This window comes from Chenopodium quinoa, unplaced genomic scaffold (genome assembly GCF_001683475.1).
Source record: "Chenopodium quinoa cultivar QQ74 unplaced genomic scaffold, ASM168347v1, whole genome shotgun sequence".
NCBI lineage: Eukaryota > Viridiplantae > Streptophyta > Magnoliopsida > Caryophyllales > Amaranthaceae > Chenopodium > Chenopodium quinoa.
This window is the reverse complement of record NW_018742815.1, coordinates 1,407,128-1,430,676: the sequence shown is the minus strand read 5'-3', so window position 1 is coordinate 1,430,676 and position 23,549 is coordinate 1,407,128. Positions and strand designations below refer to the sequence as shown.

General features: G+C 36.0%; 1 protein-coding gene, 1 long non-coding RNA gene and 2 pseudogenes across 3 annotated transcripts; 2 read left to right on the top strand and 2 right to left on the bottom strand.

The window, feature by feature from the left end:
• Positions 1-373: 373 nt before the first annotated feature.
• LOC110725457 lies at positions 374-4,933 on the bottom strand (annotated as a pseudogene).
• A 1,346-nt stretch (positions 4,934-6,279) lies between these two features.
• Positions 6,280-10,206, bottom strand: LOC110725389 (annotated as a pseudogene).
• A 2,504-nt stretch (positions 10,207-12,710) lies between these two features.
• On the top strand, positions 12,711-14,038 carry LOC110725648. Its single transcript, XM_021905122.1, has 3 exons — positions 12,711-13,280; positions 13,360-13,776; positions 13,861-14,038. Exons 1-3 carry the CDS (start codon positions 13,266-13,268, stop codon positions 13,999-14,001), a joined length of 573 nt encoding a protein of 190 aa, XP_021760814.1. The 5' UTR covers positions 12,711-13,265; the 3' UTR covers positions 14,002-14,038.
• Positions 14,039-19,610: 5,572 nt separating this feature from the next.
• Positions 19,611-20,537, top strand: LOC110725456. 2 transcript variants are annotated; one of them, XR_002512165.1, is made up of 3 exons: positions 19,611-20,061; positions 20,162-20,197; positions 20,416-20,537. It is a non-coding gene; the product is annotated as an uncharacterized LOC110725456 (long non-coding RNA). The 2 variants fall into 2 exon arrangements; XR_002512163.1 differs by having other exon boundaries at positions 20,162-20,325.
• The last annotated feature ends 3,012 nt before the right edge of the window (positions 20,538-23,549 follow it).

The window sequence follows — 23,549 nt, the reverse complement described above, 5'->3', positions numbered from 1 at the left end:
CCTTCAGATCGTATTGAGCTTATGCATGTCATTTGCAGTTTTCTCACCTCTCTCCAAAACCTCCTCTCGTATCTTATAATGTTTCTATTGCCTTTTGATTTTTACTTTGTTTTTGTATTTTTGATCAATTTTAATGTTTCATTTATTAAATTTGATAGTTTTTGTGGTTTAATTTATTAGCCTCCGCGACCGGCGGATCGAACTGAGGTGCAATCGAAGAAAGTACGATTGCCGACGTCCCCGCCGATATCGTTAGTTGGACGATCAGTATGTTCATCATGTAAGCTTTTCAGTAAAATTAATTTCAAGATCAGTTCAGTAAAAATAATTTAACTTCAGCAAAAATAATTTCAGTTTATTAGGAATAATTTAAGTTCAGCAAAAATAAGGTGAAGAGAACAGGGCCTAAATGCTAAATCATCTAATTTTCTTTTACATATCTATATTTAATTTTGTCTTTTTGTAATAATTATGAAAATTAGATGTATGAAAATAAAATACACATTGAGATAAATCTAATAAGATACACTTGATAATGTTTTTTCATATACATTTACGACTTTACGTACAATAAGATCAAAGTTTAATCAAATTAAACAATTGTTCGAACAGGCCAAGCCAAAAAAAAAAGAAAAAAAAAAGATGAAATAAGACCATATTAGAAAACCTTATTTCAACACTATAAAAGAGTACAAAACATTATTTTATTCTCATTACCAACTTAAACCAGATAAAGGCAAACACTTAGAATCAAGTTCGTTTGTTTATTAACAATTGTTTTGTTGATTGGGAATACTTGAAACTCGAATAATAAGTTCATTAATCATCCGCAATTTTAACAATAGTCTTGCCAATATTACGACCACAAAAGAGACCTACAAAAGCAAAAGGGATGCTCTCTAAGCCAACATGGATATCTTCAAGCACTTGCATTTGACCTGCTTTGAGGTAGCTTGATGTTGCTGATACAAACTCGGCAAAACAACGTCCATCCTCTTGAAAGTCGTAATCGGTACATAGATATCCTTGGATGGTGATTCGATTATAAACTACGTGATCATGTTAGGACCGGCTCTTCTCTTAGTAGGATCGGTGTATTGAGACATTACACCGCATACAACCACTCTACCAAAGGGGTTCATGTTTTCAATTGCAGCTTCTAACATCTCACCACCCACATTGTCAAAATAGATGTCAATTCCTTTCGGAAAGTGTCTGCATTTGGTTAAAAACCCGATAAATTGTATTTGCTTCCACATTTTTATGTCTCAAACCCTCAAAAAATTTAAATTATCGACATAATCAGTTAAATATAATATTACATATATGACACGACTACAAGATATCCCTAAAATATTGTTAAATATGTATGCATGCTAACATGTGCTCATTTAAAATAATAAAATTACTCATATATGTTTCGGTAGGTGAAAAAAAGCATTTTATTATAGCTATGAAATAGATATGACCTTTGAAGAGCCAACTTTAAATCACTTTCTTCTTTATAATTGAATGCATCATCAAAGCCAAGCTTTTCCTTTAACATAGCAACCTACAGATTATAGTGATGGTATTAGATGCTACAAAGTATTAATAAAGATTGAAACCAAGATAATAAACATCAATTCCTGAACAAGAAAATTAGGAAAAAAAAAAACTCTTGTTAACCTTTTGGGTTGAACCTGCACAACCAACAACATAGCAACCAAATAACTTAGCATATTGGCCTACTAAATTTCCAACAGAACCTGAAGCAGTTGATACAAATATCCTCTCTCCCTTCTTTGGTTTGCCCACTTTGAAAAAACCGGCATATGCTGTGAGTCCACTAACTCCTACAAACACATATATACATAGTACATAAAAATATATGCAAATTACTTTTTTCTAAAGCATCTACAAATGACTAAAATTCTTAGCTTCTATATCTATAAATGATCTTGAGGGAATCCGACCCCCTACTTCTAACCATATGTAATTGGTGGAGATTTAACTTGTAACCTCAAAGTCAAAAGGTAAAATTTTCACCATTTCCACCTAGTATCCTTTTTAAAAAAAAATAATATATAGCGAGATATAATGGTCGATTAGAGCACATACATGTTTTCAAGTGTTAAAGGATCAACCAAAAGCTTAAGGTGATAGTTGAGGCCAAGATTATATGTTATACTCTATCACTCCCCCTCATACAAGAGCCCGTTTGGGCTAGAAGTGTGGATGCAACATGGGCCCTCCTCATACCCAGTGCTTAATATTCCACTTGAAAGTGGGGGTGGGAGGTGGATGAGATTCGAACCCGTGACCTTTGTGTCACAGTGGCTCTGATACCATGTTAAAGGACCAATTTAACCTAAAGCTTAAGTTGATAGTTGAGACCCATGATTATATTTTATACTCTATCATCAAGTGAGTTGACGATATATTAGGACATTCTTTTGTATCCATCTTTATAGAATTTTTTTATTACTCGTTTTACTTGCAACTCCTCTCACATCATTTCATGTTTATTAATGCAATATTTTTATTCCTAATATATCTTCAATTATTATTTAATATATATTATTAATATTGAAAGTATATATAATTAAATAAGGCGAATATAACAGTACAAGATTCTACACGACTATACATTTTTTGAACTACTATGTATGCATTAATAAAGTCGATTAAATACTTAAAATAGAACACATGAATAGTACACTAATTAAAGTGTTGCGGTTTTTAAAAATAAACGGAATGGAAAAGGTATACTTCCTCCGTTTTTTTAATACTTGCAACACTTCCCTAAAATTGAAATGTCACAATACTTGCAACACGCTATAAATTGAAAGTTATTTTAGGAAAAAGATGTATTATTTCCCTTATTTAAAGCACATAGCTCACTAAATACACTCCTTTCAACTACTCTCCTCGTTTTAAAATGTATTATATCATGTGAATACCATATTTCTTAAAAACCGTGAAAAAATATGTGTTGTAACTATTAAAAAACGGAGGAAGTATATATTATTAATCCAACTAGCTAGGTTTCATCCCTTTCTAATCGTTTTTCCCTATTTTGACCATGAATACACTTTTTTTTTCAACTGAAGTTTAAAACTAATACTCGGACTATCTTCATGCATGTGTTTATGCTTAATGGTAAGTTGTATGACCATTGAATACAAAAGGATTTAAGCAAACATATAAAAAGAAAAGAATTGAATTGCAAGTAGATATATATATACCAAGAATTCCAAGGTGGTATGATAAGGGAAATTCCATAGAATCTAATTTCCTCAACAAATTGACATTCTCCACCACAGCATATTGTGCCCAAATCAATAATCCAGTAACTAAGTCATCCTTTCGAAATTTTGGATGCCCTGAAGCCACAACTTTTCCAACTCCGTTTCCATTAATTGGCTGCCATTTTCAAATAAACACTACAAATATAACACATCTATTCCATCCTTTATTTTCAAAAAGTAATATTGCACGCGTATAAAACATAAAGTAAATTTCCCTTAAAAGGTCAAAACTTATGACCCGCAATTCACTAACTATAATGTAGAGTACCTAATAAGAAGTCAAATAGATTGTAATAAGTATTTATTTAAATCTTTTCTTTTTCTTATTATATATACTTGAAAATTAAATGCAAAATTTTGCAAATTTCTAAGGGATTAGGCCGCCTAAAGATGTCTTAAACTTAAATTTGTTTTTATCTAGCAGAGTAGATTAACCTTATATTACTATAACTACATATATTAGTCAAGCCAATCAATCTAAATATCAACAATAAAATTAACTCAAAAGAAAAGGTATACTAAAGCCAACATAACTTATAATATATAACTAGATATATTTTTTATTTATTTATTTTGGGCAAGGAGAAGAACCATTTTAGAAAGGGGATGTAAGGAAATTCCCTTCTAAAATGCGCTTGGTGAGATTTGACCTCTGACCTCACGTTTGGAAGTCGTAGAACTAGTCAACTACTCTAACCTTCAACTCGTATCTCATAAGACCATAGTATTATAACCTACTAGTATATTTTGCCACCATTTATACTACTATCATCATTTATACTACTATCATTTCTCATATAAATTGGTGTAAAAACTTATTATCACTATCATCATTTATATTGCTTATGAGAGTGAAAGATAGCTCAAATAGTTAGAGCTTTTCTCCCCCCGATTCCAGGAGATCTCGGGATCGATTCTCATCCCCGCCCTCGTGGCTCTCTAAATACCAAAATAAAAAAATGAAAAAAAAAACATTTATACTATCAAACGGGGCGTAAAAGTATATTCTTCGTAGTTCGTATGTATTTGTTATACACTTTCGAGCAATCAAGAAGCCAAAACAACATAAGAAAGCCGCAACTACTGAATTTTGAGAAGGACTAAAACTCTTCATGCGGTTAAGTTGGTAAGGATCCATTGAAAGTTGAAGACATTTAACGATGACAAGATTAGAGCCTGGCTTAATTGATGATAGGCTAATATTTGTAGTCAAAACCTCAAAGTCATCCTCCTTTGGTGCTCCTTCTATGGTGTGCTTTATTGTCACAAACTTATTGCCTATAATTTCTTCCATTTTTGTTTGAGCTAATTTTCTCTATTGTTGCATATATTTTTATTGTTTGTTTGAGACTAAAAATTGCTTTATATTTCTTATTACTACGGAGTATAAGTCTACAACCACAACCACAAGTTGTGGCCCTTAAAGCATTATATTTTCGTTCCAATATATCTAGTGATGTATGGCTATTAAGCCTATTATCAAAAGTGGTACCCACTTTCAATTTTCCAATCCAACTACTGTATATTACTCCGTATCATACAAGTATGTATCATGCCAATCATTAATGTTTTCTTTTATCTTACCATTGTAAAAAAAAAAAACAAAATAAAATTGTACTTTCTCTGTTTTTGTTTTTAAATACATCACTTTGACTTTTGCACTATTCACAAATCATGATTGACTTAATTTTTTCACCCTTATAAAATAAATACTTTGTAAATGTTACTCCCTCCGTCCCAAAAAGAACGACCCATTTGGGTTGATTACGCGGGTATTAAGGAAGTTAAGTAAAAAGAAGTGAAGAGCAAAGACTCTTGAAACTCGGGTTAGGGAGAGGTTAGATCGATTTCTAGCCTCACCCTCTTGGTTGAATTTGTATCCTGATGCTCATGTGGAGCATTTACTGAAATTTAGATCAGATCACACCCCTATAGTTGTGCGTACCAAGAAGGAGAAGAGCAAGAAAAATCACAAGCAAAAGAAAAGTTTCAAATTTGAAACTGCCTGGATGCTGGATAGTGCGTGTGAAGAGGTGGTTCGCAAGTCATGGACTGCTGCGGGAATTTTTGATACTGTTGGGAAATTGCGTGTGCTGGGCAAGGACCTTATGGAGTGGAGTAAAAACACTTTTAATGAGCTTGGGAAGAAAATTGGGGAGGCAGAGATGAAGCTCAAAGAAGTGCAGCAGCTAGGGGTTTCTCGTGAGACCTGTGGGAGAAGTCTGGAGTTGGAGAAACAACTTGATGATCTCCATTCAAAGCATGAGGCTTATTGGTATCTGCGTTCGAGAGTAATTGAGGTAAGAGATGGTGACCGTAATACTTCTTACTTTTATCACAAATCCTCGCAAAGGAGGAAGAAGAACATGATAGAAGGCTTATTTGATACTAGTGGTAATTGGCAGAAGGATGAGCGTAAGTTAGAAGAAATTGTGAGCGATTATTATAAAAATCTGTTCACATCGACAGAGCCAAATGACACTAGCATTTTTGATGTTTTAAAGCACGTCCAGCCTGTTATTTCGGATGATGATAATCAGTGGCGTATCCAGGAATTCTGAACTATGGGTTCAAAATCTTAAAAAAAAAAACGATGATCATATATTGATTAAAAATTCAATACATAAATTCAAATTTTTATTACAAATGGATGGATTACACAATAAAAAAAAATAAAAAAAATAAATAAAAAAAACTACAAAAGCATTCTTCGAGTTTTCATACTTTGAAAGCGTGCTAATACATCATCATCACTAACTCTTGCAAATAAGTCTCTCTCAAGATAAGTAACTAAACTATCATTCAATAGTTGATCACCCATACTATTCCGCAACTTATTTTTTACATAAGTCATTGATGAAAACACTCGTTCCACGCTTGCAGTCGCCATCGGAAGGATCAATGCTAGTCTTATCAACAAGTAAACTAATTTGTAAGAAGTATGCTTATTTGTTTCAACAAGCATCATAGAAATCTCATTAATACCCTTCTAGTCTCCAAACCTTGCATCTGTACGCATGTCATTAATATAGAAACCAAGTTCATGACGAAGAGCAGTCATTGTCATGTCATTAGTTGGAAACTCTTCGGGATATAACTCGGCAAGTCTCATCAACTTTTGCTTATCAAATGCCCCAAATGAATTTACCGGATTTAAGCATGACATACAAATAAGCAACTCCATATTTTTCTCATCAAATCGATTATTGAGCTCTTGGAGTTGTAAATCAATGACACTTAAATACATTTCTATCTGAAAACGATGAAGATTTGTCACTTTGGCAAAGAAGTGTTTTGATCTTCCACGAGGAACATACATATTATCCATATTAGGAGCTTCCACATTATGTTTAGCACAAAAAGAAAGCACAAGATGCAAAAATTCTTCCCACCCATGGTCCCTCATTTGTTGCAATTGTTCCTTAGTCAACGTAACAAATGACATGGCATTAACAATATCTTGGTCTCCTCTTTGCAAAGCTTGACACAATTTATCAGTTTGCCCAAATATTTCAGACATCAAATGTATCATGAAAACAAACTCAAAGGATTCAAATGTAGACATAACAGTGATAGTCTTTACACGATCATCCTTATAAAGCTTATTTGATCCAACCTTCTCAAGAACTTTGACAATAGTAGCATATAATGAGGTAACATTTGAAACAGTTTTGTAGTGTGACCCCCACCTAGTATCACTAGGCCTACCTAAACCAAGTTCTTGGTTTAAACCTTGCCCACTTTCAATTTCCCCTAGATCTAATGCTTCTAGAACATGTTGAGATTGTATTTCTCTTATCATTTCCCTTCGCTTACAAGAAACACCAATAATATTCAATAAAATAGCAAGTTGGTCAAACAACCAAATACAATCATCATTATCCTTAGCAACAGCAACAAGGGTTGATTGAAGTTGGTGAGCAAAACAATGAATATAATAAGCTTGTTTTGTTTCATTCATGATCAAAGTCTTCAAACCGTTTATCTCACCCCTCATATTACTAGCACCATCGTAACCTTGTCCACGAACTCTAGACAAACTCAATGAATACTCTATAAGCATAGACTCAATTGCACTCTTTAGTGACAAAGCAGTGGTATCCTTAACATGTACAATTCCAAGAAACCTCTCAGTTATCTTCCCTTTATTATTCACATAACGCAAACAAAGGGCCATTTGTTCCTTTTGAGATACATCACTAGATTCATTTGCTAGTATTCCAAAGTAGTCATCCCCAATATCATCAATGAGAGTCTAGTAGTTTCTTTGGCACAACAGTTAATGAGGTCCTTTTGAATTAAAGGAGAAGTCATTTGATTATTTCTCGGGGCATTACTTAGAACAACCTTTGCAACATCACTATTATTCTCTGAAAGCCATGTTAAGAGTGCAAGAAAATTACCCCTATTCCAAGAGTCTTCGCTTTCATCATGCCCACGACAAGCTAAGCCTTGACTAAAAAGAAACTTAATACATTTTAATGAATAAATCAATCGAGAGTTGTATTGAAGTTTAGCTTCTGTGGTGTAAGTGGAAAAAGATTCGGCAACTGATGTTTTTGGGTTAATGAAAAAATTGTATTTTTCATAAGCTTGATTATGCAAATGATAACTTGTTATTTGGTATGATTTTAGGGTACTTTTGAACCTTGTTTTCGTGATTATTCGACATCAAAGTTCATTATTTATCCTATTTTTATACAAATTTTGTACCATCCATGCTTCACGGGTTGTTTGTGTTTTTGATGTAACGTAGATATTTTTAGCACTATATATGGACGTGATAAAGCATGAGTGAACAAGGAGAAGAGAAAGCTTGGTTGATAGAGCAATTAAGGAAGAAGGATGAGTGTCTTAAAGAGAAATGAAAAGCTTTTGGAAAGTTTTGGAAGGATTTTTGCACTAAGGTCAACTTCAACTGACCATAACTTTTGTTTCACTCAACATTTTGAAGTGATTCAAATTGGATATTAAAGTTCATCTCAAGAGCTTTCCAACGACTGATCACATGCCTTATTCCGATGAGTAACAAAGAAGTTATGACCTTCCAAAAATAAGTTGTTTCGCCAGAAAAGAGCTGCACGTCCGTGCCAATAAGTGGCACGTCCGTGCAAGTCACTGCACGTCCGTGCCAAATGAAGCACGTCCATGCAAGGTCAGGCAGTAGCTACTGGTTGTATTTTAACACGTCTGCACGTCCGTGCAACCTTTGGTACGTCTGTGCAACCTTTGGCACGTCCGTGCCGACCTATAGACGGGTCGTTTCCTCGTGTTCTCCGTCCTTTTACTTGGGGGTTATATAATACCTCTTTGGCTTCATTTGCAAAGGGGGGATCTTCTTAGAGTAGTTTTATCTTAGTTTAGGGTTTTTAGAGAGAGAAACTCTCATTTTCTAGAGAGAGAAAGTGAGAAAAACTTGTTGAATGCTTGGAATATGAAGAATTGAAGGAAGGAGACTTGAAGATTTGATTATTTCTTGCAATATCAATGAGAATTTCTTAGTCTCTCTCTTATTTTATTGCTTTAATTACTTATTTTTGCATCTTTTCTAGTTTAATTACTTGTTTATGATAGATTAGTGTTTGAATTCATGTTCTCAGTTGTTAACTCCCTTAGTTTTGGAATTTATAATGTTTTGTGAGTAGTTTATTTACTTGGGATGGTTGAAACATTGATGAATTCACAAATACTTGTTTGCATGTGTTGATTTAGCTAATGTGGGATGTTAATTAGTTAAGTTTAAGTGGTTTCATTGTTATTTCTTGTAAGTGGCCATTGCTAGAACTATTTATCTAAGCTTTCTCAACGAAGGATCGAGAGATGAACTTGAGTTAGATCCCTTATGCTTAATTGACTTGAAATGCCATGAGAATAGGAATTTCCAGTCAAGGAAATGTTTATGTCATCGTGATAATGCTTTAACACTTGTTTTATGCTTTGTAACCACGAGAGTAGGTTGTATTCATAACTCAAGTAATCCCTCTAGCTTGAGAGAGTAGTTGGGTGCCTTAGATGACTTCCCCTAATTTATCCCTAAATTGCTATATTTTGTATGTTAAATTTTAGTTTGTGAATGACTTAATTGGTGGATACCTTCCCAAGATCCTTTTTATTATTGTTTGTAGTTTTTCATTATAACTCAAAACCCAAAAAGACTTGACTTAACTTATCACAAATCGATACTTGTTAGTGCTCCCCTTAGTCCTTGTGGGATCGACCCTTACTTGCCCTTTCTACCCATTAGAGAGACCAAGTTAGGTTTTTATCTTTGGTAGGCTCGACGACGGCCTATCAACAAACTACCAAGACCTCCCACATGAAGATTAAATCTACCAATCTTATTCCATCCTCTAAACCCCCCTTTAATAAAGCAATCATTAGCAGCCATAGAATCAACTTTATCCTTGAACAAGTAGCACACAAAACAAAAATCCGCATCTTTCTCCACACTATATTCAAGCCAATCATATTTATCAAACCAAGCAACATTAAATCGATACATACCTCCTATTTGTCTTCGAGGGAAATTATGAGTGCGTGGATCACAATGTTTCATTGTAATATAACCTCTTCTCACAGCATCTCTGTCAGTAGCAGGATATTCCAAAATTGGAATTCTTTTTCCAGGATCATGTGGAAGAAGATGAACATCATAAATGCGAGTAGCATCAGACTCAACACTAGCATTTGGATTAATTTGAGTTGTGTTTTCAGGGATTGGAATTGACGCAGCCACTAGAACCGCATCATTATTAGGTGACACGACATCTGCATCATCATTAGGAGACTCAATATCCGCATCATCAATAGGAGTTACAACATCTTCTTCTATTGGAGGATTCCTAGAACTAGGTGAAGAACAAGTAGAGGACTTTTGTGACTTCCCGGCACGTTTCCAAAAAGACTCTAAACTCATGGTAACTGACAGGGTAAAGTCGTATCCCCTAATAAAAAATAATTACCTAAGTCCTCTAACTAAAGTAGATAGGGTAGGGTCGAATTCCACAGGGAAACAAGTCTTTTTACTCCTAATTAATTAATATAATCTAGATTTTAAAGTAACCAAAACATAATGATCGAAGGAAACTAAACTACAAAGAGTAAAAGGAAAGAATAAAAGTAGGAGGAAAACAATGAATAAAAGGCCTAGGGCATAGGTTCACCAATAAATAATATTCCAGGGTAAAACATAATAATCAATCATCAATGCATACATTAATCAGATCATAAAGGGCTTCCGCTACGTATTACAATCACACAATTAATTTACCGGCATTAAATCTCATCTTTCGAATCTCGACTTAACCATTTATAAATTAACCTGCCTATTGAAACTAGACCTAAACATCAATTCTCATCTGTCGAATCTCGAATCAATATTGTTAAACCCATGCATAAAAGATCTGCGCAAATCTAGTCACAGAGCATTAAATCAATCAATAGGAAATTAATCTAGCATTGACAATTAACAACAATAAATTACCCCTTCATATTATTTATGGATCCCCATAAACCCTAGAAAGAAAACTACTTACACATAATTAAATATAAAATAAACAAAGCAATTAAAGACATCATGATAAAGATCAAAGCAATTAAATAAAGCATAATAAAAATAATCGAATAAAACTAAAGAGAGGGGAAGAGTAATACGGAGAAATAAAACTAGAACATAATTAATACGAAGTATGAAAGAACAAAACAATGGAAACAAAGTATCTTACAAGAAATTAAAACTAATCTAAAAACTAAAACTAAAAAGCTAAAACTAAAAACTACCTAATGATAGCCTATTCCCATACTACTACTCCCTTTTTATAAGGAAAAGGAATCTTATTAAGAAACAAAAAGATAATCCTAGCTTAACTCAAGTGAACTGTTAAACATCGCCCGCAAATTCCTACATAAAGCCCACAAAATAAGAGTGAAATGACACTTTTGCCCTCATACTAAAAAACACACAATTTCTCTCTCTACTCTCTACTTCCACTTTCTCTCTCTAAATTATTTCCAGAGCTATGTCGAGGCGGCCCGGCAAGGAAGTGGCGGCACCGGCGGTGGGCGGAAGGCGGTTTGCCGGCCAGAAGGTAATTTTTTTAATTTTTGTAATTATTTTTTTAAAAAAAAAACCTCCGGCGACGGTGGGGCGCCAAGGCGAGACGCCACCACCACGGAGGAAGCGCCTAGGCAAGACGCCCGTACGGTGGTTGCGGCGCCTAGCCCAGACGCCACTACCACGGCGGCGGCGCAGAGGCTAGGCGCCACGGCCGTGGTAGTGGCGTCTGGGCTAGGCGCCGCCACCACCGTACGGGCGTCTTGCCTAGGCGCCTCGTTCTTTTTTTTTTTTTTAATTTTTTTTTTGTTTTTTTTAATTTTAAATTTTATTTTCGATTTTTTTTTTTTTTTTTTAAAAAAAATTTGTTTTTCTTTTTTTTAAATTGTATGTTCCCTTTTTTTTCAATCTTTTTTTTTTTAAATTTTGTTTTTTTATTTGTTTTAATTTTATATTTTTTATGTTTATAATTTTATTTCCGTGACTTGTTTATTTGCTTTTGTGTTTATTTTCGACTTTTTTTAATTTGTTTTCGTTATTATGTTTCGTTATTTACTTGGAGTTAGGCATCGCAATTTAGACCTGGTGCGGGGAAGAGTATTGACGTCGTGAGGAGTACGATCTACTCAATGGAGAGCTCGGGGCCCAGACACGTTAGATCCCGTGGTATTTCGGCCTCGGCCCGCAGAGAACGGGTGCACTGTTCTGCGGACGATCAAGATGATGATGATGATGAGGAGGAGGAGGAGGAGGAGGTCGAGGAGGAGGAGGTCGAGGACGAGGATGATGCAGATGAGGATGTCGACGATCAGAGTGGACCATATGATGATTACGGTCCATTCAGTCAGAGGCTTGATGATACGTATGAGACGCATAGGGTAGATGTGCGTAAGGGTCGAGATGGTAGGTTTGTTAGTAGATCTGGCACATCATCTGCGTCCACTGTGTCTGCGGGTAGCAGAAAACGGTCGAGGGCCGTTAATGATTCTTGGATGGTGAGGGGTGAGGTGGCCGGGGGACCTATAGACGGGAGTGTGATTCCTAGCTTTTTAGGACACATCGCTACCCGTATTTGGGAGGACCAGGAGAGGGCTTTGGATACAGGCATTTTGAAATGCCAAACCCGGGAAAAGACTTGTAGGTTTTTGTGTAGCTGGGCTGATGCTTGGCCGGAGGAGAGCGAGATGGTCGGGCGATTGAGGGCCACTAGAGTCAGTCACCTCCCTGCCACCATGCACGACAGGATTGACTGGACGCTGATCACGGCTTTCGTTGAGCGATGGCAGCCGGATACGAACTCGTTCCACCTTCCGTTCGGTGAGATGACGATCATGTTGCATGACGTCGAGGCCATCCTTGGGATTCCCGTGGAGGGAAACCGAGCATCTGTCGTCACTGATGCGGATCAGGCAGATTTACTAGCGGAGCTGTTGGCGGTGGATAGGGCTGCGCTGTACACATCGGCACTTGGTGTGTGGGATCACGGCGGCGTTAAGATCGCAGCCGTCTTGCAGCGATGTTTGCACCCTACGGCACGTAGGACGCAGGACACACAGCTGGCTGCATATGTTTTTCTTCTTCTCGGGTGTACCTTGTTTCCGGATAAGAGCGGGAACAAGCTCAGGCCACGCGACATAGTTGACGCGTGTGAGCCCGACAGAGTAGGCCAGTTTTCTTGGGGGTCGGCTACGCTGGCGTATCTGTATCGCCAGTTAGGATTCTCGAGCCGGGCTGATGCAGCAGGTATCACTGGATGTCTGACGTTGTTACAGACCTGGATACACGAGTATTTTCCTGCGTTTCGACCACACCGCGACCCGGTTCCCATTGGTGATGGCCAGCCACGTGCCTGTGCGTGGAGTCCGCGTGTCGAGAAGAAGTCCGTTGACCGCCTGCGCTCCATACGGTTATCGCTTGACAGGATGTCCCCCTTAGAGGTACAGTGATTAAATTATTTCTACTTTTACAATCTGATGCTTTATTTTATGACTGTTACTGATTTTAAATAATGTGCAGGTGAACTGGATGCCTTTCGGCCAGAACCCTAGTAATAGGGTACCCAGGACCCTCTACACTGGACTGATTCAGTATCGCGAGATCGTAGAGGCGTACATGCCGCAGCGCTGTCTTCGCCAGCTTGGATTTGTCCAAGTTGTCCCACCTCCACCGGCATGGCCCAGTAAGGCGGTACGATCTGCGTCGTCGAAGGAGTACGTCGTCCAATGGCCGTCAAACATGATATCCATGTGGGAGCAGTTTCCGATGGTTGCCCGCCTATGGACGGCGGAGCTGCAGCGGCCGCCAAGTGGGGTGACTGCCATGTGTGACCAGCACTACATGGAATGGTACATCCGGCACTCGCACCCGAGGTTGATCAAAGACATCGACGACGCAGATGATGACGATGTGCCACCTGCCACTGCCTCTTATGCGGTACGTCTCATCTTTTATTTGTTGTTCTCTTATTTTAATATATATATGTATAATACGTCGTTTCATGTTTTTTGTTTTGTGTAGTGGATGGGCAAGATTATGCAGTTGGGACACCGACTTTTTGAGGAAAGGGACTGCATGACGAGTGCATCAGGCAGAGCTGTTATTGACGATCTGGAACGGACCCTTGAGCAGTGGCAGTGGGCGTCACAGAGGGATTACTGATATTTGAAATTAGACATTATATTTTTAGTTTGTAATATTTGAAATTATTGTTCTTAGTTTTTAAAATTCAATATTATCTTTTTAGTTTGTAATATTTGAAATTATTGTTGTTAGTTTTTAAAATGAAACATTATCTTTTAAAAATGAACACATAGAAATGACATAGTATTGACAATACAAGGCCTCATAGTAAAAGGTAGGTGTACATCAACAAAAACTACATGGCAATTAAATTGTTCCACTGTTGCACGCGAGCATGGTACAAAGTATCCAGAGCAGCCGTGGAAGAATCAATCCAGTCCTTCAAAGCTCTATGAGCGCTCTCGACTCTGCATGTCGTAGTGTTCCCAAAATGAAGAACTTGGTTCGTCCAATATTTGACAAACTTTTCCCTCTGAGGTACCCACTGATGCATCACATAGTCTACGATTGGCGGGCACCACTTGTACGCATCCTTTAAGTTTTCCAAGGCTTGATCGTACTCTGCCTCCGTGGTAGCTTGCAGGATCTTCCGCCACTTACCATTTACCAATCTCTCTGCTGAATCTAAGTTCTTGTTGAAAAGGTTGTAGGCTTTGACTTTCACGCAGTTGTTGATGTGCCATGTGCACAGTAAATGGCTCGACTCCGGAAACAGCTCCGCTATAGGGGCAAAAAGACCTCCCTCACAATCACTTACGATGGCCGATGGCTGTACATTTGGGCCGATGTAGTTTCTCAACTTTTCCAACACCCAACGGTAACTCGCAGCCGTCTCATCCTTCATGACTGCATAACCAATCAGAAAGTTCTGGTTCGTTGGAGCCATCCCAACCATCTCAACCAGTGGGAACTTGTACTTGTTTGTCTTGTACGTTGAATCGATCAAAATCACAGATGGCCAAGACGAAATCATATCAGCACAATCAGGATGGACAAGGAACAAATGAGTTACCTCCGATGTGTCTTCGTCAGATTCAAACCAGTAAAGGTAACCACGTGCTTGTGCCTGGTGCAGAAGCTGCTGTATAGGGTTCCTTCCCTCTGACCGTTCAAACCTCAATTTCTGTCTGACGTTGTAGATGTGTCTTCGGTTTGGCTGGTCTTCGGGGAATTTCTCTAACACAGACGCTAATATTTTAGCGGGCTTCACTTGAGCATCACTCATTTCTTTTACAACTAGTTTCGCAGCTGGACTTAGGCCGCTTAACTGCCGATGCCCCACTTTGTATGCTATCAGCTCATGGTTGTGATATCCCCATTTGCCGTAACCCTTCACTTCCCAACCGTCACGCCTTTGATGTTGTCGAACCTTAACTCGGAACTGACACCCACAACCTTTCCGCTTTGAGTCAAACCGAATCGCTTTACTGAAATCTCGTTCTTCTCTTTTGCGATAACGGTCGCATCTCAAAATGCGATCCATTCTACCATCCCGTTGAGATTTATGAGTTGCTACTACTAAACAAAAGCCTGATCTAATTGCAACCTGTTTTGCCCAATCAATCGCTTGTTGAGCATCTTCGAACAGGCCATCATGTACAAAAATCCCACTGTAATCATTTCCGTCTCCACCATAATCCTGTAACAATAACATATAACGTATAAATATAATTACATTAAGATTAAATTAACAAAAACAAACAAAAAAAAAAAAAAGGGGATTAAATTAAAAAATAAAAAAAAAAATAAAAAAAAAAATATTCCCCTACTGGCGCCTGGCCAGGACGCCGGAGCCACGGCCGGGGCGCCTGGTCAGGACGCCGCCGCCATGGTGGCGGCGTGGTGGCCAGGCGCCTTGGTCGTGGCTGCGGCGTCCTGGCCACGCGCCACTACTATGGTCGAGGCTTCTCCACCAGGCGCCGTGACCACGGTGGCGGCGTCCTGGCTAGGCGCCACAACCACGGCATGGCCTTTTGGCTAGGCGCCAGCCACCATTTCGTCCTTACGATGCGTTACGAACCTCGTTTTCCGATGACGACGGCGATTCTCCGGTGATCCTCGGCGATCCGGTGCTGCTCCACATTTTTTTAGTGGGAAAAATTTATCTTCCGTTAAAATTATAAAAAGGGCAAATTTGTCAAAAACTTATAAAATGTGGGCTTTATGTAGAGATTTGCGGGCGATGAATAACAAGTCCCTAACTCAAAGTCTCAAACTATGATAAAATTGCCAAAATTAATCTAGGAATCAAAGTCCCAAAATCAGCTAAGCAATCATGCGCATTCCGTGGCCGAAAATGATTCTTGATAGATTGGGCCCGCCAGACATTACGCCCAGCAATCAATCTCGTGGCTTCTTGAGCTGCTCTTTTGGGATTGGGCTCCTCAAGCTTGGACCCAATTTTCTTCCTTGTTTGGGCCGTAATAAAATAACTTGTAAGATGATGGACCTCTTCACATATCGAGCCCTTAACCACTGGATTAATTAATCTAATTCGGCCTTGGGCTTAAAATATTTGGTCATAAAATACGATCCGACTCCATTGTCTTTGTAGTGCCTCAATAAGCTCAGGAATTATCGTAAATCTGCAAATTCCTACAAAATAATACCAACTCTACAAAAACACTAGAAACCGTATATTAGTAATAAAAATAGCTTCGCAGAGCTCAAATAAGCACAAATATAACTGTGGGATGGGGAATAAAAATATATATAAAATAGACTTATCAGTAACAAAAGCTCTACAATCTACAATAATACACAAAATACACAATTAATTATCAATTAAAATCACAAGTCCCCAATAAACACAAATTTGACAATATAAACTTCTTCTAATTATCAAATTTCAATTAACAGAACAAGTAAAATTTTATAATTCTGAGTTTCTAACTTCTAAGTTTCTACAATTCAATTTCTCAACAATTCAAGAATTCAACAATATATCAAAATCATAAACCAATTTAAAAAATAAAACAAGCAAACCAAGATTAAGAATTAATAGGAGTAGAAGAACAAGAGATTAAGAGGACTCACAATTGTAGAAGAACTCGAAATCTGAACTCAGAAGACAGAACAGTCGTCCCTCGTCCAGTCGTCCGTGTCTCCGGTCGTCGGTCGGTGTCTCAGTGTGCGGTGCCGCGGCGGCTAGTGGCTACTGGCTAGGGTCATAGGGTGTCAAGCCGTCAAGGTTAGGGTTTTGGTGTTTGGGAATTTGGGGAAAAACCGAAAAATGTCTGATGTTTGATTTCTGAAATATGAAATATTGAAATCTGAATGTAAGGAGTAAAAAAAAAAAAAAAAAAAAGTACAAAAATAGTACAAAAAAAGAGGGCAGTAGGAGTCGAACCTAAGACCTAAGGTATTAAAGGGGCGCGCTGCTCTATTATTTAGAGAATTACCAATGCACCAAACTTACCCGTGTGATAATTATTCTCACAAAAATTTCTTTTAAACCTTTTTCTTTTATTTTTTTTTAAAAAAAAATTAAAACTTATAATTTTTTTCCAAAAAATCTGTGGGTTCAATGAACCCCCCTAGATCCGCCCCTGATGATAATGCTGAGTTGCTTCGACCATACTCAAAGGATAAATTTTTTGCGGCTCTACAGCAGATGCACCTAGGGGTGGGACTTCGGTCTGGCAGTTCGGTTTGACCTCGGTTTGAGTCGGTTTCGGTTTGGAGCGGTTCGGAATGAAACGGTTTAGTTTAGCTGTCGGATCGGTTTGGGTTAGTCACGACTCGGTTTGGTTTCGGTTTATTTCTTTGCGGTTTAAATTCGGTTTGGGTCATAAGCGGATCGGTTTATAAACAATTCGGATCATGTCGGTTCGGTTTGATACGGGTCGATTTAGGCGGCGGGTTTACCCGGGTCAATGTCAGTTCGGTTTACAAACGGTTTGGATCAAACCGGTTTGGTTTGAAATGGGTCGGTTTAGGGGCGGGTTTACCCAGGTCAATATCGGTTCGGTTTATAAACGGTGCGAATCATGTCGGTTCAGTTTGAAATGGGCCGGTTTAGTGGAGGGTTTACACAATCCAATTGGTTCGGTTTATGAACGGTTTGGATCATGCCGGTTCAGTTTATAAGCGGTCTGGGTCATGAATTCATGATTGTTTTAAAGATCGCGTCATGACCATGATTTAATGAGTTGATACTTAGAATACGATAAATTGATAATTAAGAATGTACAAGTATTCAATTAGATCGATCAACAAGTGTTTTAAACTTTTAAGTTTTAATAATCATATATGTTTATCAATTATACGGTTTATACCGTTATACGTACATACCATGATACCAACGATTCAACGAGACAATGATAGTATGATACCAATCGTACATTCGTACCATATGATATACTCATATACATAATACATATACTGATATACATTAACAATGTCGTATTGAATCAATTTCAATTTCCAAACTTTGCATTTCTTATAATTTATAAGTTAAACGAGATTAAATGGATTAGTTATTTACTTATTTAGTTTGTTACTTTATTTAGATTACTAACTCAAACAACTTGATAAGTTAAATGGACGAAATCACAAAATCACTAAAGTGGTGATGAAATCATTATGCAATACTAATGTACAAATAGTCAAATACATAACAATTAAATTGAATGCCCATGAAAAACAATGGTTAGATTTCATTACTTTATTAGTTATTAGTTTATTACTTATTAGTTACTAGTCTTATTAATTAGTTTATTACATTTAAAGTCACAGACTCACATATATAATGATTTATGTTTACCGGTTAAACTTAAAGAGGATGTTCAGTTTAATTATGAGTTTGATCAAGTAGGTCGAACCACAATGACATACATTAGATAATTTAGATTCTATTCACAGTCAACTTGATAGCGTGCGGTATATCAAATCTACTAACAGTATTGCCAAATTAAATGTATATAATAGCAAACTAGCTAGTATGGTCGGATCAATATCAAATTAAATATATTTTTCATGGCAACAGACATGCTACGTACATTGGGAATAGTTTCGGCTATTGTTTAGTTAACGGTTAAACATGAAAGATAACAGCATCTGTACAAAAAATCATTCGTTCATTGTCGAAATCTTTTGTAATGCTCTAAACTAAACTCATTCAGACATCGGACCCAAAAAAACTTACTACATTAGGATGATTTGATGCATGATGTAAAATCTAACCACCCAAAAAACTTAAAACCCTAAACCCTAAACCGATCATATATATTAATATATAGTTGATTAATTATATACATATAGAGATGATAGATATTGATGTACATTAACTATGTCGTAACTCGTAATGAATCAATTTCAATTTTGAAACATTTGCGTTTCTTACAATTTATAAGTAATAAATTACTTACAGTAATAATAGATTAATAGTAGTAGTATTGTAATAATAATAATATTAACAAAAAATTATACTAACAATAATAATAATAATAACAATAATAATAAAAATAACAGTATTAATAAAAAAATAACATTATTAATAACAATAATAATAAAAATAATAATAATAATAATAAAAAACCTCAAAAGTCAAAAGTCAAAATTCAAAATAATAATAATAAAAATAAATAATTAACAATAATATTTAATATGTTTAAAAAAAATGAACGGTAGTATCAAAAAAAATAATTAAATAAAATAATAATAAACGGTCAAAAAGACCCGAAAAGAACAAAACAAAACAAGACCGTTGGATGTATGAAGATTCTAGATCCTTAATTACTACCAAAAAAAAATTGAAATGAACGGTGAGATATTGAGATTGGAAATGGACGGTTAGATTAGGGGAAGAAGTTTTAACCTAACCTAAACCTAACAACAGCAGTAGCACGCCTCATTTGATCAGTTCATCATAATCTAAACGGCTCTCTCTCTCTCCTAACTTGCTTCTCTCCATCTATCTCTCTCCTAACGCCTCTGAATCTCCTAACTTTCTCACACCTCTGAATCTCCCTCTTCATCATCTCTCTGCATCTGAATCTCCTATTGGCGAATGGTAAGGTATTTTTTCTATTTTCTTTTGCAATTTATGTAATTGATTAATTTGTTCTTTTTTATTTGAAGTTTTAATTTTTTTTTTTTTTTTTTGTGTAGATCTGTCTTATTCTCTCACGGTATAAGGTAGTTTTTCTTTTTTCTTTTGCAATGTATAATTAATTAATTTGTGCTTTTTTTTGTTTTGAAGATTTAATTTTTTTTTCTTTTTTTTTTGTTTTTGTAGACCTGTCATACTATACTCACGGTATAACCGTATAAGGTATTTTTCTTTTGCTATGTATAATTAATTAATTTGTGCTTTTTTTTTGAAGTTTTATCTTTTTTTTTTCTTTTTTTTTTGTAGATATGTCATACTATACTCAGTTACTCACGGTATAACCGTATAAGGTATTTTTTATTTTTTTTCTTTTGCTATGTATAATTAATTAATTTGTGCTTTTTTTTTTAAGTTTTAATTTTTTTTCTTTTTTTTTGTAGATCTGTCATACTATACTCACGGTATAAGTGTATAACCGTATAAGTTATTTTTTCTTTTTTCTTTTGCTATGTATAATTAATTAATTTGTGCTTTTTTTTTTGAAGTTTTAATTTTTTTTTTCTTTTTTTTTTGTAGATCTGTCATATTCTACTCACGGTATAATGTATTTTTTTATTATTATTCTAAGTTTCGATCTTTTGTTCATTAATTGTTCTGTAATGTATATTTCGTTATTTTGTGCTTTTTTTTTGTGAAATTTTATTTTTCTGTGTATATGATCATGATGTTGAGTATATGAATTTGATGGGGGTTTTATGGTTTATACTATATGATACTTGTATAAAAAAAAGCATATATTATAATTCAATGTAACATGTAGTTTTAGTTAGTGTTATGTTGTGTATTTATGTCCCAAATCCCAATTTAATCCAAGAATTGTTTGTGGGAAGTATGATATGAGGATTTTTTTTTTGTTCAAATTTAGTTTTTGTGTGTGTGTGTGTGTGTGTGTTTTTTTTGGAAACTAAACTCCAAGTAATGGACTATAAAATAATTGTGTACTTGTGCCTAATGTCATACTTTGTACATTCTGCCCAAGTCCAACATTTATTAAATGGGTCTAGTTTGTCTGAGGCCTCTATTAGTTTGTTACCATTACCTCAGGAAAGTCCAGTGAAATGTATACTTGTCTGATTGGCTTAAAGTTAGTACTTAAAGTTAGTATACTTGTATGTACTTAAAATGTATACTTGTATGATTGGCTTAAAGTTAGTACTTAAAATGTACACATATGTCAGTCACATGAGACAATGCATGCTTAATTGCTCACTATTAGTAGAATCTGTCACTTAATTTGGTACTTATAAATGCTGGTTTTTTTTTTTGTTTCAGTTATGTCTCGCGAGTATGATGAATTTGACTATGAGAGGCAATCAAATTTTGATACTGTTGTCTCTCAAACTGCCACTGTCCCGCTTGATGATGCTAGTAATACCGGCACTATCAATCCTTCTGTTAATAAACGTCAAAGAACCGCGGGTATATGGAAGCATTACACTTTTTTTGTAAAGACGATAGGTAATGAAAAGGTAGATTATGCTCGTTGTAATTTGTGTGGCAAAGAATATAAAGCACCTGGTAAAGCGGGTACTTCAACTTGTAGAGCTCATATTAATGCATGTTTGGAAAAGCATGGTCTCCAGTCCGGTAACGAATCACAATTTGATCAAAAAACTTATTTACAAAAGTTTGCTAAAGCTATAATCTGCCATGCATATCCTTTAAATATTGTAGAGCATGAATACCTTAGGGAACTTCATGCATATTTGAATCCTAAGGTGCAGCATGTTTGTAGAAAAACTATGTTAAAGTATGTTATTGCTGAGCATGATAAATATAAATCCTTGTTGCATGAGTCTTTGGCTAATGTTTCTGGTAGAGTTAGCTTTACATGTGACTTGTGGACTGCATGTACTAACCGAGGCTATCTCACTTTGACTGCTCATTATGTTGATAACAGTTGGTCTCTTAGGTCTAAAATTTTAAATTTTAGATATTGTGGCCCTCCCCATACTGGTGTTGAGGTTGGAAAGTTTGTGTTTGAACTGATTAAAGAGTGGAACCTTCAAGGTAAGGCTTTTTCAATGACCGTTGATAATGCTCGTTCTATGGATGTTATGGTTGAATATTTGAAAAAAGAATTAATGCAATGCTCTCCTCTTCCTTGTAATGGGAAATTCTTTCATGTTCGATGTTCAACTCATGTTTTAAATCTTATTGTTCAAAGAGGTTTAAAAGAAGTTCATGAAAGTGTTGAAAAATTGCGTGAGGTTGTTAAATATATTGATGCTTCTGATTCTAGATTAACTCAATTTGAGAATGCTTTGTCTAAGTTAGACTCTGCTTTTAATGGCAAGTTATGTCTTGATGTTGTGACTCGTTGGAATGCCACTTATACAATGCTCCGAAAAGCCTTAGAAGCTAAGGATGCCTTGATTCTATATACTAGTAGGTTTTTGGGTATTTCTTATAGACTTGATGCTGATGAATGGGATACCATTCAAAAAAATTTGTGATTTCCTTCAGCCATTTAATGATATAACTGTGTTATTTTCTGGTACCGAATATCTCACTTCTAATTTGTATTTTGTTAGTGTTTTAAAAATTGAGTACGCTATTACTCAAGCCTTTAAAGACCCTAAACTTGCACCCATGGCAGCAGTTATGCTTGAGAAGTTTGAGAGTTATTGGGAGGATTATAGTTTGATACTTTCAGTTGCTATTGCTCTTGTTCCTCGTTATAAGTTGTTTCGAGTGAGACATATGTTGAACTCGATGTATAATGATGAGGCATGCGACGAAAAGATTATGATGATTAAGGAAGCTTTTTATGACCTTTATAAATTTTATTCTACTGCATCTAATACAAGCTGCAGAAATCCTGCCTCTTCAAACACAGCTCAATCTGAAAATTCTAATCGCACGTTGAGATCTCAAAATATGTTCACGGTATTTATGTTATACAATATACTCAATATTAATGGTAGTCTTCTATTTTTATTTGTAATGTCATAATGTAACTTTTATAATAAAAAATATGTTTTAGTTGCGTGAGGTTGATGACGAATGTGATGATTCAACTAGATGCCCTCTGGCTGATCTTGAGGCATATTTGAATGGACCTCGTTCGCGATTAATTCAAGGGGAACATTTTGACGTTCTCAAGTATTGGGAATCTCAAGCTTCTTCTCTTCCTATTTTAGCTAATATGGCAAGGGATGTTTTGGCCATTCCTATTACATCGGTGGCCTCTGAATCTTCTTTTAGTTTGGGTGGTCGTATTTTGAACAAATATAGGGGTAAACTTTTGCCAAAGAATGTTGAGGCATTGGTTACCACCCAAAATTGGTGTCGTGGTTATCAAGCGGATGTTGAGGAAGACGTCCTCCTTATTGGTAAAGAGATTGAAGCCGAAAGTGCTTCATCTGCATAACTGGTATTTGTGTCTCATTGTGGTTTATTTTATCTTGAAAAATCGTTGCCCTTGTCATTTATTTTCAGACTTTCTGGCAGCATTTTTCAAGACTTTTAAAATCGTTGCCCTTGTCATTTATTTTCAGACTTGCTGGCAGCA